This window comes from Cantharellus anzutake (genome assembly GCF_015039405.1).
Source record: "Cantharellus anzutake strain C23 chromosome Unknown EI90scaffold_93, whole genome shotgun sequence".
NCBI classification, from domain to species: Eukaryota; Fungi; Basidiomycota; class Agaricomycetes; order Cantharellales; family Hydnaceae; genus Cantharellus; species Cantharellus anzutake.
Window position 1 is genome coordinate 1 of NW_024067043.1, and position 16007 is coordinate 16007.

The 16007-nt window shown below is 48.7% G+C and overlaps 4 protein-coding genes across 4 annotated transcripts; 2 read left to right on the forward strand and 2 right to left on the reverse strand.

The window, feature by feature from the left end:
* Positions 1-748: 748 nt before the first annotated feature.
* Positions 749-2205, reverse strand: EI90DRAFT_2686114 (uncharacterized protein). Its single transcript, XM_039053467.1, has 4 exons — positions 2086-2205; positions 1956-2029; positions 1664-1865; positions 749-1609 (listed from the first exon to the last, which is right to left on the reverse strand). The coding sequence occupies exons 1-4, from the start codon at positions 2193-2195 to the stop codon at positions 1087-1089; spliced, it is 909 nt and encodes a 302-aa protein (XP_038909934.1). The 5' UTR covers positions 2196-2205; the 3' UTR covers positions 749-1086.
* A 55-nt stretch (positions 2206-2260) lies between these two features.
* Positions 2261-3246, forward strand: EI90DRAFT_3082549 (uncharacterized protein). The gene is made up of 2 exons (XM_039062016.1): positions 2261-2394; positions 3050-3246. The coding sequence occupies exons 1-2, from the start codon at positions 2324-2326 to the stop codon at positions 3231-3233; spliced, it is 255 nt and encodes an 84-aa protein (XP_038909935.1). The 5' UTR covers positions 2261-2323; the 3' UTR covers positions 3234-3246.
* Positions 3247-5449: 2203 nt separating this feature from the next.
* Positions 5450-7461, reverse strand: EI90DRAFT_3132793 (WD40-repeat-containing domain protein; the record flags this gene model as incomplete). The annotated part of the gene is made up of 2 exons (XM_039064505.1): positions 5450-6790; positions 6844-7461. 2 exons carry the CDS (start codon positions 7459-7461, stop codon positions 5450-5452), a joined length of 1959 nt encoding a protein of 652 aa, XP_038909936.1.
* Positions 7462-8556: 1095 nt separating this feature from the next.
* On the forward strand, positions 8557-15595 carry EI90DRAFT_2978645 (uncharacterized protein; the record flags this gene model as incomplete). The annotated part of the gene is made up of 30 exons (XM_039055943.1): positions 8557-8662; positions 8718-8737; positions 8794-8943; positions 9000-9072; positions 9126-9167; positions 9283-9374; positions 9424-9718; positions 9774-10099; positions 10149-10249; positions 10298-10322; positions 10381-10469; positions 10521-11604; positions 11655-11707; positions 11763-12019; positions 12073-12104; positions 12157-12348; positions 12398-12593; positions 12644-12923; positions 12972-13158; positions 13213-13299; positions 13352-13552; positions 13606-13760; positions 13811-13926; positions 13983-14291; positions 14343-14489; positions 14536-14571; positions 14627-14827; positions 14889-14965; positions 15021-15041; positions 15093-15595. The coding sequence occupies 30 exons, from the start codon at positions 8557-8559 to the stop codon at positions 15162-15164; spliced, it is 5022 nt and encodes a 1673-aa protein (XP_038909937.1). The 3' UTR covers positions 15165-15595.
* Between the last annotated feature and the right edge of the window lie 412 nt (positions 15596-16007).

Genomic DNA, 16007 nt, shown 5'->3' on the forward strand with positions numbered 1-16007 from the left:
TTCGCTCATTAGGGACCCAGGAATCACCGTGAGCACTGAGAAACAGGGTCAATCCTCAGATCAATGTTACTTACATAATTGGGCCCTTGAATATTTGCCGCTTGACAACAACAACTCAGAGAAGCTTCTGGTTATGGTAATGCGATGCCCCGACTTTTGGTGCTTGTCCAGTCTCTGCTGTTGACTGACCCAGCTGCCGAGAACCTGACCAGCGCCAGATTCGGTGCCTGGTGGCTTCGACGAGCTATCCAGGAGAGTATTCTCCCACCAACTCAGCAGCCTCGACATCGCGTGAGAGTTGGCGCTTTGGTTTAATAATGGTACCGTTCAGGCCCACAAAGGTCTGATTCAGAGAGTAACGAGTCGCGTATTATACCGACAGCCCTTTACCAAAGAATTCTGACATGTAGTTGGTCAGCTATCTTCGGAGCCACATGAGATAGTACCTACGCGCAATGACGGAAGCAGTAATGTCTACATGTACGCAGTACTACGCACATGGTGAGGAGCTTGGACATAATAATTAAATTTGATTTTGAGAGAAAATTGCGTGCGGAAACATCAGGTTGCTCCCACGTACGTCGCCAACCAAAACATCGATTCAAATTCAAATGAGGGTCACAGCTGATGGTGTCAATTTTCGCCGTGTGTGCTGCAGTTCCGCAATTGGTTTGAAGTGGAAATCACCCTCCTACGACTTAGCTCTTGGACTTTTGTTACTCCTTGGTTTCAATATTATGCTTCTACAGGTCTAACAATCGATTGAAGTTGGAATCTGCCCCTTGAATCAATTAGTTAGAGTTTGAGTGGTCAAACATCCAAGAGCCCAACAGCAGGAAGCAAGGAAGCAACTCTGGAATCGCTTCTTATTACGCAGGTTGCGAGAAGGATTGAACCCCAAGCGCGGGACTGTCGCCCTGGAATTGGGAAGCTCAGGCAGGCTGGGACGTTTCCACGCATGGGGCCAGACCTACTGCTTGCGGACCCCGTCACAATTGAGCCAGAGCGCCAACAATGACGTATGCGAAAAATACGCATCCATTTACTGCCTACATTATTGGGTCACTGTCTGCGACTGCGTCATCATCAGTCCGTTTGGGGGCGTCCTGCGCGGGAAATAGGCGAAGGTGAGGGTGTTGGGGGTTTTGAACTTCCAGAAACCGGAGTGGGGCTCCGTGATGTAGGAGGACTCCGGGTGTCATGACTGGCTGTTGGACGAGATGATGAAGATGCCGGCGCCTTTCCTCTTGCTCCCGGAAGCCATCCCCACAATCGGGCAGATGCAGCGGCTGCGGCCTCTGCTAATGCCTTTTCGTCTCGTTTCCTTTCAAATGCAGCCCGATGCCTCTCGTAGGCTTCCCTAAACTGTCTGTCTACGCGTGACGAAAAAATGAGCTCTCCTCGGGGGTTTGTAGACGGTGGGATTGGAGCAATAGTGGTCGAGCCCCTCCCATGCCGCGTGCCGCTGGGGGATGCCAGCGAAGTCGCAGGGGGTTCAGGAGCTGGTTTTATAAACCGGTTGAATGGCCATGGGAGCGTTGGGGGAGGCGTTCGCACGTTGAAATACATGTTGAAGGATCTCAGGGCACGGTTGGCATGGGGGACGTATCTGGTCCATTTCCAAGCCATAAATTGGTAGCTCCAATGGCAGATCTAAGCATACCTATTAGCATAGCTTATCTTCTCTGCATATAACCCGCTCGCGTAGAAGAGGATGAGGGTGGTAAGTGCGATTAGAAACGCCGATTGAGTAATGTAAGGGGAAACCACGATATGTGGGTGGTTGTCCAGAGGAAGCTCCTGAAGCAGCGTATTAATCGGCCAAGTGACAAAATGGGTAGAAAACAAGGTATCGGAGGCGAGCACTAAAATACAAAAAATTAAGTGGACAAGAAGGACTGGGTGCGCCTCAGCGAGCCTATCCAGATAACAATGGTTGCGGAAAAATGACAGACTTTGATATTTTCGCTTTTTTCTCCTCAAGCGAGCCACATTGACCTTTAAACGCTCCTCAAAGAGCAGCAAATCTCTAGAGGGGATTGGGACTTAGGTTGATGAATGCAAGAGGGTAGTCCCTGACATCACCTATATGTGGCATTATCTGCAGCTGGCGCCCAAAACCTAGGTGTCGAGGGGCGGGATTGAGCAGGTCGTGTTGAGGCCATTATCCAGTGATTCGAGGAAGAATATTCCATTCAAATATGCTCAATTCATGTGACATCTAATTCAGTTCGTTGCATAACTAGGCGCCTGACTTCGGTGCTCCTGAGGTCTCTGATGAGCTGGGCCTTCTGGTATTCCACATCCGTTCCTAATCCACGTCATGCCATTACTCACCCACCCACACACCTTCCAGTATTGGTGGCTTGTGGTACCAACCACATCCTTCCTGTTGTAATGTAGGGATTCCTGATAAGGCAATCCGCTTACTTCAGCGGTTATACTGTACCCACAAGCACCTTCCGGTTCGGCTGTAAGTGGGCTGTTGTCACGCATCACACTGACGTTCCGGTTGAATGATCCTTGTCACACCATTTTTTTTTGGCGCCTAAGTGGCTGTGTGAAATCGAATTAAATTCAATGAAAACAAAAGCCGTCTGCAAGGAAGTAGTTTTTTGGGTGTAAAATGTATCAAAACGAAAATTTGCCAGTTGGACATTTCCAGCGCCACTGTGGCTGGTGTCACACCAACCTTGCCACCTCTTCCGGTTGCTTGTCACACGTCACAAGGAGAAGCTGGTTGACTATTTTGTGTCACACTCGGAGCCTCAGCCGGTAATTGGTCGTGCGGGTACAGTACTCGCGAGACCAGAGGTAAGCTAGAAAACTTTCTGATAATATTTGCTCATCGCACGTCCGTGCGTATTTATACATACACGAAATGTATTACAATGATGATATACGTAAAATAAGTAACTGCGCAAGCGCGCGTACGCAAGCACAGACTAAGCGGGAATATTCTAGCGATTCCCCACAATAATCCAGAATGCCCCGGAAGGTTCCGGTGACTCGTGACTTCAACACTTCCGCACCTTGAAGCGGTTTTAAGTCGCGCATCAGGTGTCGACATCACTATACTACTTGCTTCATATTATCGAGTGTACTTATTGCGAAACGCTCGGGATAATTCCATACTGTATTGTCTTTTCACGACGCTTCTGCGAAACGAAATATCACAACTCTCACGATATGCACTTGCCCTGGCCACGTGGCATCAGTCCACATACTGGTGAGGGGAAATTGAAGGTAAACCATATTTGATACGTGTGCTCTACAACAAAAGGCATTGCCGTGCCATTTGACTCCATGAGTTATCAACTGGAGAGCAAGGGAGACGAGAACATTTTGGCTAACCCTTTCTGGAGCAGCAAGGCGATGTGCTATATACCACTTTTGCAACAAGTTGAGGAGGGTAGCTTCTCACTTCCATTCTGCCCCAGTAAACAATACTTTTTTTAATCCGGAATTTATCCGATGTCAGTGTGACGACAGGCGAATCACAAGTTGACCGCGTGCTAGTGACTGAGCGACTTTCGACAGCACACGCCATTGAGGGTCCGTTAATGCACAAGTTCGTAAGATGGATTCAGCGATGCAAAAATGGGGAAGTCAGAACGTCACAGTCCGTCCGGCTGCAGTAGGCAGGTGACCAGCCTCTCTTTAACGGGAAGAAACGGCTGCAGCATGTGTCCTCCAAAGGTCTGATTACACTTCAGAAACTTGAGATGGACTTTCAACTTAGCCTTCGACCTTCGATACCTGAGGAATGTAATAACTGATTATAGTGCAAATGCCCAACTGCAATTAAAGTTGACATCAGCTCACGCGTCCGTTCTTACCTTCGATTCCCAGCGCGAGTGATGTAATGCTGTTGAATATATTCCCTAGTGCCTGCGCCTCATCCACAAGAAGCCCTCCATCACGTTCTGCTTCAGCGAAAAGAACTTCCGTGCATCGCTTCACTTCCGCGAGATACTCCGGTGGAAAACAAACCTGGGTGTGGTGTCAGTTCGATGTCGGCGGGAAGGACAAAGCATCGCACCTTCTCGGGAACGTTGGAGGCTTGTACCGAGGTTAGACTCCCGGCATATTCTCCAAACGTAGACATGCTACAGCCGACAGTTGTGTCGGGTTCTTCATCTGATGACGATGAGGGGCGTGCCTCCTCCTGTGCCTTCGCTACGTCTGTTGCGGTGCTGGTAGAAGGGGACTGGGAATTGGGTGACACGTCGGGTGCTGATACATCGTATTCGGGTTTTTGAGGCTGCAGTATCTCCACCGCAGGCTGCTCTTTCGATCTCGGGACAGGGTGTCCACTCACGGCGCCAGCCCCTGCGGGTCGGTTCGTAAAACATGGGACGTGGGCGAAAGCGTGGGTAAGCTTTAGCCGAAAAATGCAGGGTGTGCTGTCCGTTACAGTAAGTGTAGCCCAGCCGTTGCAGACGAATCGTGGTATCTTCGGCAGCTTCTTAGGGCGTCTTCGTTTTTCATCCGGATGGGGAGTATGCTTGGTTTGTTCCCCTTCAAGTTGTGCGCAATAATAGGTGAAAGAACTTGACTTCCGTGTCGGTACCGTGCTGTCTTGACGGCGCTTATAGCTTCCACCTCATTGAGTCACATTGAATGAAATGAAACAAATCCAAGACTCACTTGAACCGATAACCGGCAGCTTGCTTCACCTCCACCATCAGAGCATTCGCGCGTTCTAGAAATGTATCACCAGATGCACTTGGATGCGAGGGGCTGAGCATGAAGTGACGATCGATGTCAATACGCTCCTGGGACTGGGAACGTATCTCCGTCAGCAATTCTTCCCAAGAAATGGGAGAGGCGTTAATGACTCGGGGCAACTCGTGTCCTAACTTCGAGTCAACTCTTCGTTTGGTGTGCTTCATACAAGTCTTGAGGTGACCGATACCATTCAAGCGAAGTGGAAATGAAGATAACCTAGTCAAATCAGTAACAAGTTCTCTAGACTTGGCGAAAGGAGCAAACGGACGGTCCAAGATAAGCGCATTGACTGCATTTTACTAGAGTTTCCAAATTTGAAGGTGTCGGGTCAAGCTGAGCATCATTCAGTGGATCGTGCCAAGACGGAGCTGTCTCTGTGGGTGACAGTGTCAAGGAGTCCGATTCCCAACTCGAGCTTGAAGCTACTGCATCTGAACGACGCAGGGGGCTGACATTTTTAGCCTGATGAGAGGGTTGGTCTTGTTACCAAGAACTTCAGAGGTCCACTCATTACACACCATGATTCGTCGAGGTCCTCGTTCTCAGCAATGTGAATCAGGGAATCCCGTGACACATTGTCATATAATGGGTCGATACGGAGAATAGAATTGTCAAATCGTTCATGCAGCTTCCCGTGCGCAACACAGGTACGGCATGTTTGGTTACCGTCATTTGTACATACAAGCGGATGTGTTGTGCAAGGGACCCAATGTCCTTGTTAACGAATAGATTGCAGGCCATTCTCTAGTTGAACGTTCTGCTTCTTTTTGTGCTTCTTGACCGGAAGTTCCCAAATTCTCCAGAACTTGATATTTTCATCACCAGAATTGGTAACGATGAAGTCACCATTTGGACTGACAGCCGAATTGAGAATACGAGCATCGTGAGCATCTCGTATCTCCGTGATTTTCTCAAGTGCGGGGTAAGAGTGGAGCATGATGGCATTGGTCGGGAAACCGTGTGTACTGAAGATCTCCTTGGAGTGAGGACTGAAGTGAACAGATGTTACTTGAGCAGGCGTTGTCAATGAATGTAACCGGGAGCCGGTCGATGCAGACCAAACATTGATCTTGCAATCACTTGTTCCTCCGCCGGACGCGAGGATATTCATATTCCATGGGGCCCATGCGATGGCCTGTAGCGATTTGAGTTGAGAATAATTGTAAGAAACATCAAACAATACCTTCACAGCAGCCGTGTGGACAGACTTTGACCATTTTGGCTGCCCACGACTATTGCTTCCTGCGGTTCCTACGCGTGGATCCCAGCAGTTCACGACGTTATCGTTGGCTCCACTCGCAAGGGCTTCGCCATCTTGCCTCCACTTTAGCCCACACACCTCACCGGTATGCCCCAACAGTTCCATGACCTTGTGATTTGCGATCCTTACGTCATGATGCCATATACTCCCGTCTGCACACCCCGAGGATATGATGTGGTGGTTCCAGCTGAGAACCGATACCTGGCCTTGATGGCCAGACATGGTTCGCAGCTTTTGCTTAGTTTCCACGTCCCATATCTCAACCTCGCCAGAATCAAGACCGATACCTGAATACGACCCATCACTCGAGAAGTCGACTGAGGAGACGTATCCATTTTCATTCTCACAGGTGCTGAGAATCTCGGTCTCGTTTGTTTCCGCATTCCAAATGTACACGGACTCGCGCAGCGCGACACCAACGAGATTTGTACATGACCACGCAATGAGATTGAGATAATAATCGTTAATCATTCCTGGGGCGTCCAAGATTCTTTCAGCTGCAGTTGGGATCCGCCGGGTCATATTAGTGTATACCCCATTCGAGGTTCCGAGAGCACCAGGTCTGGCATAGAGAGGTTTCACGAGTTCGCGCTGCATGGCAATCGTAGGGTCTTCTCGGGGGCGGGGGGCGGTTTTTGTGAATTGAAGGATCCGTTCTGTAGCTGGCTTGATATCAAGGGCTTCCCTCAACCGATCATCATGCATTACGTCTTCAGAGGGAGAATCCATTGCGGCATGGGCCAGAGTATGACCAGAAAATGCACCATCCTCTCCGCGCTCATGTACAAACCGATCATCCTTTCGAGAAACTTGAATGCAAATAGGGACACGGTAACATAGCTCAAACTTACAATTCCAACACGCAGGGGCTGCTTGCCATTGGGAGGCACTTCCACCTCAGCATCAAGGGTTTTCAGCCTGGGAAAAGACTCCACGCTCTTTGATATCTCTTTAGCTTGGACCAGTGTAGCTTCAGAAACCTCGGCTTTCAGGCCTCGCCAATCATGCTTCACAACATTAGTCAAGTTGAGAGGCATGTTACCGATACCAAGCATCCCATGCTGGGTTTGAGGAGCAAGAGCAGACCAGTCGGGGTCTCGGGTGAGAAGCTGCACAGGAGAGCGGTAGTCGTCAATCGGTTTGTAGGCTCGCGGCTTGGGCTCAGAGCCGCCTTTACACGACGATTGAACAGAATCGCCGCCTATGACTGATGAAGACGCAGAAAGGGAAGTAGAAGCGGAAGGAAATGGGTGGACTCTTGATCTATGCTGCGATTGTGCGACGCTGAGATTCTTCAAATCAACAGTCAAATCATCAACGACATTGGATGGCGTCGGCTGTTTGGAAGGACTGAGGGGTATTCGAGGTGTGTTACTTCCTACGAAACGCTTTGTATGATCTTTTGTCTTTGGCTGCTGGTTCTCCTTTTGTCGGTTGAACAGTGCAACGTCGGGAGTCAATGATGACATGATGTACGAGCAGAGGAAAGTTCGTCGACACGTATTTGTCCTTGTTTGGACGCAAACTGAAAGTGCGCGTCCCAATTGCATCGCAACCGATTGCGGCTCAATTGAATTTTCAACTGCGGGCTGTGTTTATGTCAGGGAGATCCTTGTGAGGTCGCATTGCATAGTTAATGTGCATACATGTTGCGGAGTAACTATGTATATACGATCTTCGAATTGCCGATGAGATACTGCAATCCGTTGTTTCAACAGCAGCAGGGGATAGGAATGATGTAGCACCAACCCCCATCTGGAAGAGGAAAGGGAGAGTATAATCAGACATTTCTCATATGGCCAATGAGCTAGCACCATTTACTTGGACAAGGGATACACCCTCCACGGAGCCGCAACACCTTGTTCCTATCCTCGATCCCACTCTCCACTGACATTGCCTTTGTGGCGTTTGGTTGAGTTGTGACAGGGGCCTAGGGATATTCGTTGACGCGCTCACTACATATGTGCTTTATGCTCACTCATACCTTGACAGGAAAGTGAATTTTGGAGGTTGTCCCAGGAAGTGTCATGTTTCGCTCAAGGGTGTCAAGATTGCTTTGCAAGGGCCGCTCGTCAAGGTGGAACTGAAGGGCGTGACGTAAATGTTACATAACGTTACCAAGTATTTGATATGCATATGATGGAGCTGGAGGCTGGTCACCTGCCTACCGCTTGGTGCCGTGGACAAGCGCTTACATGTAAGTAACCCTTTTCCATGTTCAGACTAAGGTATGATGAGCGCCAGCAGGTGATCGTTCAAGCAATTATTTTCAAACCCTTTGTTACAACTTACGAGCGGATAGCATGACCGATGCAGTTAAACCTATTGCAGTAAATCACCAATTGTGAGCTGATGCAACAAGCACTAGATGGAGGATTTGAGATGTTGTCTCGGCTCTTGGTATCCGCTGGCATGGATGGATAAATATTCTACACTGGTGTCGTCTTCGCAGGGGCCATGATCGACATGCGCATGCAAATCAATTGTGACACAGCCATAATAAATCATTGTATGTAGTTTCAACAATTCACAACGTTATTCCATTCGCATCTACCACCGGCACAATGGATGTCCACAGGGCGTTGGCGGCCGGGGAAGACGATGTTGTCACTGTCAACCAGAGGGCCCTAATAGATAAGATACTCGCCCGTTATCCGGGAGAATATACAGGTACGGCAAGGGTCTCTTCCGAACGGTTGGCGCATCCCCCAGATTATTCTTCCAGTCTTTCGTGAATTGCTCCAGGTAACCGTTGTTCCCGGCCGATATGGATGGGGTTCGAAGGCTGACTCGTGCTCAAGAATGCGGATGATGCCAATGCCAAACGCGTAGAGATCTACTTTCAAACCCCTAATTTCAAGTTGTCTTCACACGACAAATCAGAAGCACCAGTTGGCACTACAGACTTGGGGAACACGAATCCAGAACTGCCCGACCTCACAACTGCTATTGTGAGTCCTTTATTTTCTTTCTGCGCATGGAGGAGGTCCTGCGACGCGTATCGCAGGTAAACAAGTGGATCGTGAAGAATGATGGGAGACCTTTTGAAACGGACGACTGGAATCGACTCAAGAAGATTGGTGCGGACTTTCTTCTTGGGCGGCATGTCGTTGACTCGCTTGCATCCATCCAGCTGAAGGTAATCCTGACGAGGATAAGATTGGGGCATATGTGCGTGAATTTCCACAAGTCTGGAGCCGATAGCTTGGTTCAACGGCGATCTATAGGGCGTAGGTCCGTGGGCCAATTTCAAAGCATGGAGACTTCGGGAAGGCGACGCTACTCCATAGGGTTCTATTCATTGTTCTCGGTTACTGAGACGCCGCTTGTCGCCTCCGGCGATAAATATATGGTTTTCTACTGGAAGGACGGGAAGGATCAAGTGAGAAAGCCCCTTCTGTCTCCAATGCTTACTCTTATACCAACGGAAGCTTCACGTTCGGACTGGTGTTCATCAAAGCGGGCCTTCTGCAGGGTGGACGTCTATCCAGATGGATCTCAGGGACCCTGGATCATTGCCAGGCAGGCCAGTGGATATGGCTCGCTTTTTCTGCACCAGCCTGACATTCACAAATTCCATATCTGAGATATCCCTCTATTTTGATGAGCACCGTCTCTTCAAACTGTCCAAGGTACTTTCCCCTCCGAAATCACACGCGTTGCCTCCCTATTTGAAGGCACGATCGCCAAGATCCTTTATGCTAGTCAAAGGTGTCCGCTCTACAGGTAAATGGTTTTTTAGTTTGGCGGTCTGAGGGAAGCTCACACCGCACATCCATAGATGTAGCTGTTCATGCTGATGTATTGCGATGGGTATACAATACTGGGTTTGATAAACCCTCTCCTCTCCCATCAGCCGTAGCGTCAGAACAGGGCTTTTTCACATCATTCTTTACTGCATGGAAGCATGCGAAAGCTGTTCGAAGCTCGCCTCAGCCTCCAACCCCTAATATTGAAGAAGATTTAATGGAGACTTGTGTCTCCTCTATCCATGTTCAGATATATTCAGCTGAAATCGCTATTACACTTCCCCGGAAAGAATCGGCGGAAGTGGAACGAGCCACAAAGAAAAAAGCTCCAAGCCGTTGTTTATATCAGATTATCTATGTAGGTTGGGTGTGCATCATTCTTTGAGCACTGATTGATAGTTTTTTAGACAGGGAAAGAAGCACACGATGCCAGTCATCCTGTAGATTCTGATGGTTCAGCATTGGACTCATTTGGCATTTTCAGTGGCCTCCGCGGCGATTTAGAGGGGTATGCATCCATGTAAGTTTCTGCGACGTGCTAATACCGAAATTACAGTAGGAATACTTCTCGGGTTTTCATTGTGAGAAAGTGGTTGCCTTAATGGATCCGTATGTCCTGATTCTCCTTAATATATGCAGGGTCACTCCACGGCTCAGAGCACTGGGATGGGTGGTCATCATGCGTCTCGCTTCATCCCGACAGTGGAAAGAGAAGCTATTGACTTTATGTACGTCGTTTTACCGAGCCGTTTTAAATGGAGGTGTTAAACAGACTTTAGCGATCCCATGGTGTCGATCTGGAATAGGGAACTCCTATACGTGGGCGGGTTTTTGTGTCGCGCTATTTATGAACTGGAGCTTGCGGCCATCGGCGAGCACTGGAACATTCTTCAACTTCAAAATGAGGCGGCAGCGGCGTCCGAGAGCCGTGACTTCGTGGACAAAAAGTTCCAGCACATCCTGCGTTTCTTCAATTTCCACGAGTCGACCCCTGCACCACAGGTATCCAAGGAACTTCAAAGAGCCTTTTTGTCTAGCTCCTCGGATCTTTCACTTCCTGTCCTGTCCTCTGCTGGGATTAAACCGTCGGGAGAGGTCCGCCGGCCTGACAAAGCTTTCGAAGGTTTCATCAAGGGTGTGTCAACGATAACAAGAGGTGCACTAGGAAGTGCCCCAAATTTATTGGACACACTGCCGGCGCCTATTAGGAAGATAGGGTTCGATGATATAATTCACGAGTTGGAGTCCCGTCCGTTGTCGGAACAGGAAACAATCAGCTGTCTGAACTGGCGGCTCGACTGCCCACACTCCTTCTTTCCCTCAAATCAAGAAACGATGCTTACGCGCCGATTACTTGAATCTGCGACGCTCTTCATCGCTGCAGAAAAAGACGCTCCCGAGCGGCTAATTCAACTTTCTGTGATCCAAACATACCTAAACCTCAAAAGCGGAATTCCACTCAACACACCCCTCCCTGACCATTGCTTGCCAGCTACCATTTCAAAAGCCATAAAATCTGGACGAATTAGGGAAGTTTTTCCTTGGACAGAATTGACTATTAAGATGTGGATGGCACATTTGGTTCATATATCTACCATGGTTGACAATGCACCTCTCCAATCGCGGATCACCCAATGCCCTACATTTGCGGAATTAGCACTAAATGTTCTTTCAAAACAGTGGTCATCAGTCTCTGGGCCCGATCAGACCGATATTGTGAACCTGCTCAAGAACACGACCTGTATCCCCACCAAGTTAGGAATGAAGAAGCCAGATGAGGCCTATCTCCCTAATGTCGACATGTTCCCCGATCTCCCTATCATTGATGTTCAGGGGTCCATAAAGGGTGACAAGCTGCGAATGGTGCGTTTCCATGCGTAGAACTTTTTATGTCATTAATGTGCACTCTTCAGCTGGAAGCACTAGGTATTCGGAAACGTGTGGAACTTCAATTGATCTTCACAAGGTGCCTTCTAAATGCCTCCATTATTGCATCAACCTTTTCATGTTGCGCTGATAAGGGAGATGGCGTCTGGCAATTGGTCCATTCCGAAGCTTATCAGCTACCTCGTTAGCGTCAAGGAATATCTTACTGTGGAAGAGCTCAATAAGCTGGCACAAACGAGGGTCTTCTTGGCAGTTCCATCTGAACGATCTCTCGATGCATCTCGCCGTTGTCTAGCGCGAGAGCTGTATGTGCCTTCCGATACACTAAGACTACTAGGGCTTCCGATATTAGATTGGCAAGGGGAGAAATGGCATTCCAGCTCTCGGGAAGGTAAATTGTCGTTAGGTGCCGTCATACCACGCTGATCGTGTCTGCCTTCTCAGCCAAGTTCATGTTCAGCCTTGGGCTTCAGGAGGTCCGTAATTCGCTTACTGCTTACCTGGTGCATATTTTGATCATGGGTTTAGAAACCCAGTGCTGAAATCTTGTTACCGCTGGCAGTGGATGGGGGACCTCATCGGGATGCAGCTCTGACATACTTCATCCAAAATTTTTATGTCGCGTATGCAAGTACATATGACCCAGAAATATTCGCTTCGGTAGCCTTCGTCCCCTCCATTGCCCCTGACGGATCTCAAGGCTTTTCCACTCCAACTCAAGTGAGGGATCTTGGCTTACAGTGGTCACCTCGCTCACTTCGTTATCAAGGTTTTTTCCGAGAGCAGTTGCTCTGTTTTAGGCTTCCCTGTAATACGACCGGAATGGAAGCATTATTCGAAGACGCATTTCAAGCTGCGGGATAGCCCATCAAGCGAGCAAGTTTTGGTTGCCTTGCGGTCTGCGCCACCCCATAGTCAGGCCGAAGGTCGCTTAATATTTGAGTATTTGTCCACTGTTGTTAGCAGTGAGTATACGTGGCTCGTCGAGAATCTGGGCTTCTCACTTCTGTCCCAGATTTTTCTCCATATCAGCGACATCAGTTGGGCGACTACCCAGTTGTCCCGTATTTGGATGGGGATCAAGCATTAAGACATCTTCGGCCTTCCGAATGCTTTGTCGGACAGCCAGATCGCAAGGTCTTATCCAGAATATTTCAGTTTGTGGACTTCGGAGATATTGCCAACAAATTTCTCCAGTTATGTGGGACTCAAAAGTTCCCGACTGCAGCTCAAATAGCTGCAAAACTTCTAGATGATCCCGTTCTCTTCCACTCGTATTGTGGAGGGGTGGAGCAGTAAGTCGTTTCATTGGGTTCTACTACCTGATACTTAGGGGTAACCAGGTATATGGACGAGTTGCGGCGCCTTGGCCTCGAAATTAACAACCTGGATCGATTAATAAGACGGAGATTGGCGTCCGAAAAGTGTCTCATGGGATCGAGGCCGTCTAGATCTTCCAGTCCCAAGCTGGATGAAAGCGATGACGAGACTGAAGGAGGCCTGGAGTATAGCTTGGTACAATCAAGTGAGGTGACTAGCCCCTATTTTCGTGACTGCCGGCAGATTCAATTCCCATTTCGATAGCTCGTCATAGTTGATGACAACGCAGCGTATCGACTGTTTCGTGAATTCCCTGTATGGGCAGCCCCCCAGGATGATATAATAGAAGCCGTAATATACTGTCAATATCTCCTACTGTGCCTACTCATCTTGCTTTCTGCAGATGTACAAGGAGCTAGGGGTGTCTTTGTTGTCAGCATCCGTGAAAGAGGAAATGAATGCTGTCGGGGGAGGGGTTAAGAGCACACGCGCTCAGGAAATCCGCAACTTAGTGCTTGAACGATTACCACTCTTCCTTCATGATCAAAAAGGGCCCTCACTAGTTATCAAATTTGATTGGTTGAAACAAAGCCTCAATTTCCAGGTGTATACAAATTTGTTGTTTTTCTAGGCACCAAAACTCAATCCTCTGACCAGGTCGAGCCAGTACGCTCGTTAAAGATTAAAGGCACGCTTTCACTGTCGGGATCGGCATACCAAAAAGTCCGCACGGCAAGCGCTGGAGCAAAAAGGCCGAAAAATGGACCGGTCATCCTCTACCTCGCGGATAACGTGGAACTAGACTATTATGAGTAAGATACCGCAGAATCACCTGACCGGCCCCACTTAGCCCGTGTTTTAGGCTCGCGCATGCTCTATGTCGAACATTGCTTCGCCAGCACCGAATTAATGACAGCATGTTGTTCATGACTGTGTTGTCCACGGAGCTAAGGGCCTTGAAACGGAGAGGGTATAATGGTAATCAATTCATTACTTATCTCGAATTGGTACTGAGTGCTGTCAAAACGTGATAGTGGATCGTATCTTGAAGCAGCAGCGTCCGATATTAGAAAAGGGGTTACAGGAGGGCTCCAATTCCATTGTTTCTAGAGGCCCCGTTCGGCCTGGGGCATCCCCAGATCAGATCGCACCGGAACGCGCAGCCGGTAACACCACGCCTACTGTGGAACACCCCAACAAATCAGTATTCTCTCACCTAAAAAACAAGATGAAGGAGTTACAGATTGGTTCATCCTCTGGATCAAAACCTTGGCCAGCCCACGCGCAAGCTGCAAATCAGACCCAGACTCCCCAGAAGTTTGTAACGCCAACACAAGACATCGGTAGGAGTACTCTGAATGCAATCATTGCCGGGACCCTAATACTTCGTGCAGAGCGAAATGTCTCACTGGCAATATCGGCTTGCAGGCAAGAGCATAGTAGCATTATACAAAGTAGAGAGCAGATGTCACAAATTAAAGAAGTTGATGCGGGCGGGGCATACTGCGACATCTCCCATGCCACCAATCTCGAAGTTGTCGGTGAGTGATTGTAACAGGCTAGCGAGTAAGCTTAATGCGCGAGCAGATACCTGGAATGGATTCAAAATTTATGTCGAGAGAGGTAGGCTAACTGGGCCCGATGGACACATACAAATCATCTCATTCGAACTCCTAAGATATCCCAGAGTCGCACCAACTGGTAGAGTCAAAAAGCGAGACTATCCGGAGATTTGGGGAGGTCATAGGTCCCCTCTTGCAAGACGTGTATAAGATACCTCTCCGCAGCATCTCACTCTTCTACGATTCAAGTGGGCCCACAATCGCATTCAATAGAGGGGGATCTATTTTCCTCAACGTCAGATACTTTGAGGCATGGCGTTCGTACATTTGAGCCCAACGCTTCAACCCAAAATGATCCTGATTTCCATCAACTATTAGATGATGCAATGGTAATAGAAGGAATTAAGAGGGAACCACGTATTGCTTGGTACTTCATCTTAGCCCACGAAATCGCGGTGAGTAGTCCTGGATTCGAGTCGAACGATCGGATGAATCTCACGAAAGGCATAGCACAACCTTGTTCAATTGCATGTGAGGGTGTCATTACCTTCCGTACGTGATTTATCTAACGCCCTATCACAGAACGCGGAGCACGAGTTTTATTTCGCGGCGCTCTGCGAGCATCACCTAGTGGCATTGTGCAGCCACATTTAGATGCCGGGGGTCGCAACTAGCGGTGAACTGGATAAAGGATCAGGAGATCTCATCTACTGCTTACTGCTACGGTTGATTTGAGTGCGCTTCGATTTGCGCTGGCTGGTCACGATATACCTCCAAATAGCAATTCAAAGGTTTCTACGAGGCAAGGATCTGGATGAGAGAAGCGTTAAGCGTCAACATTGACCATCGCGCTTTGCTACGGGTTGGGCCGCAGTGTGAGTGGACTGCGTCCCCTGCGAATCGGGTCGTTGAGGAGCATGTCTTTGCACAAGCATGATGAGTGAGAACTCCAAGCGCGAATTCTGGGCTCGTTCTGTGCGGTGTTTATGTTGCCTGATGAAGAAATCTCCGGTAGCTTCGGGCTCCTTCTGCAGTAGGTTGAAGTAAGCCATATGACGTTAGCAATGAGGGAGCGATAATCCTTGTGCGTTCTACAATTATATGTGGAGTTGGATCCGTTGAGTCACATCGGCGACACTCTTACTACATACTTCCTTTGGATGATGGCTTCCACAACGCAAAATGGTGTTGCACCCATAAAACAAGAGCAAGCCCCACATCAAGTACAAGCCGTGCTTTGTTTGCTAACAGCTTTTCATTTAGATACATAATTCACGATGAACTTGTAGTTACAATCGGTGATGATTCCCCTGAATCGAAAACAAACCAACAGCCTATCGATCAGGCCGATGGGTCTCCCACCAAACGACAGCGCCTTAGTGGTGCACAGAAACGAGCACTGGCAAGAAGCCAGGGCTTCAAGAAAAGTGGTGGTATGAATAAAGGTCGACCCCAACTCCGCATCCACGACGAGGTGGACCTCTGCATTTTTATCGC

Bases quoted from the DNA above. Each gene is read 5' to 3' on its own strand.
- EI90DRAFT_2686114 (XM_039053467.1), bottom strand. From the start codon at position 2,195: ATGGAATATTCTTCCTCGAATCACTGGATAATGGCCTCAACACGACCT. The intron at 1,866-1,955 runs GTCTGTCATTTT...TTTGTATTTTAG, and splicing joins AAAAAAGCGAAAATATCAAA to TGCTCGCCTCCGATACCTTG. The intron at 1,610-1,663 runs GTATGCTTAGAT...GAAATGGACCAG, and splicing joins AAGATAAGCTATGCTAATAG to ATACGTCCCCCATGCCAACC.
- EI90DRAFT_3082549 (XM_039062016.1), top strand. From the start codon at position 2,324: ATGCCATTACTCACCCACCCACACACCTTCCAGTATTGGTGGCTTGTG. The intron at 2,395-3,049 runs GTAATGTAGGGA...AGCGGTTTTAAG, and splicing joins CCAACCACATCCTTCCTGTT to TCGCGCATCAGGTGTCGACA.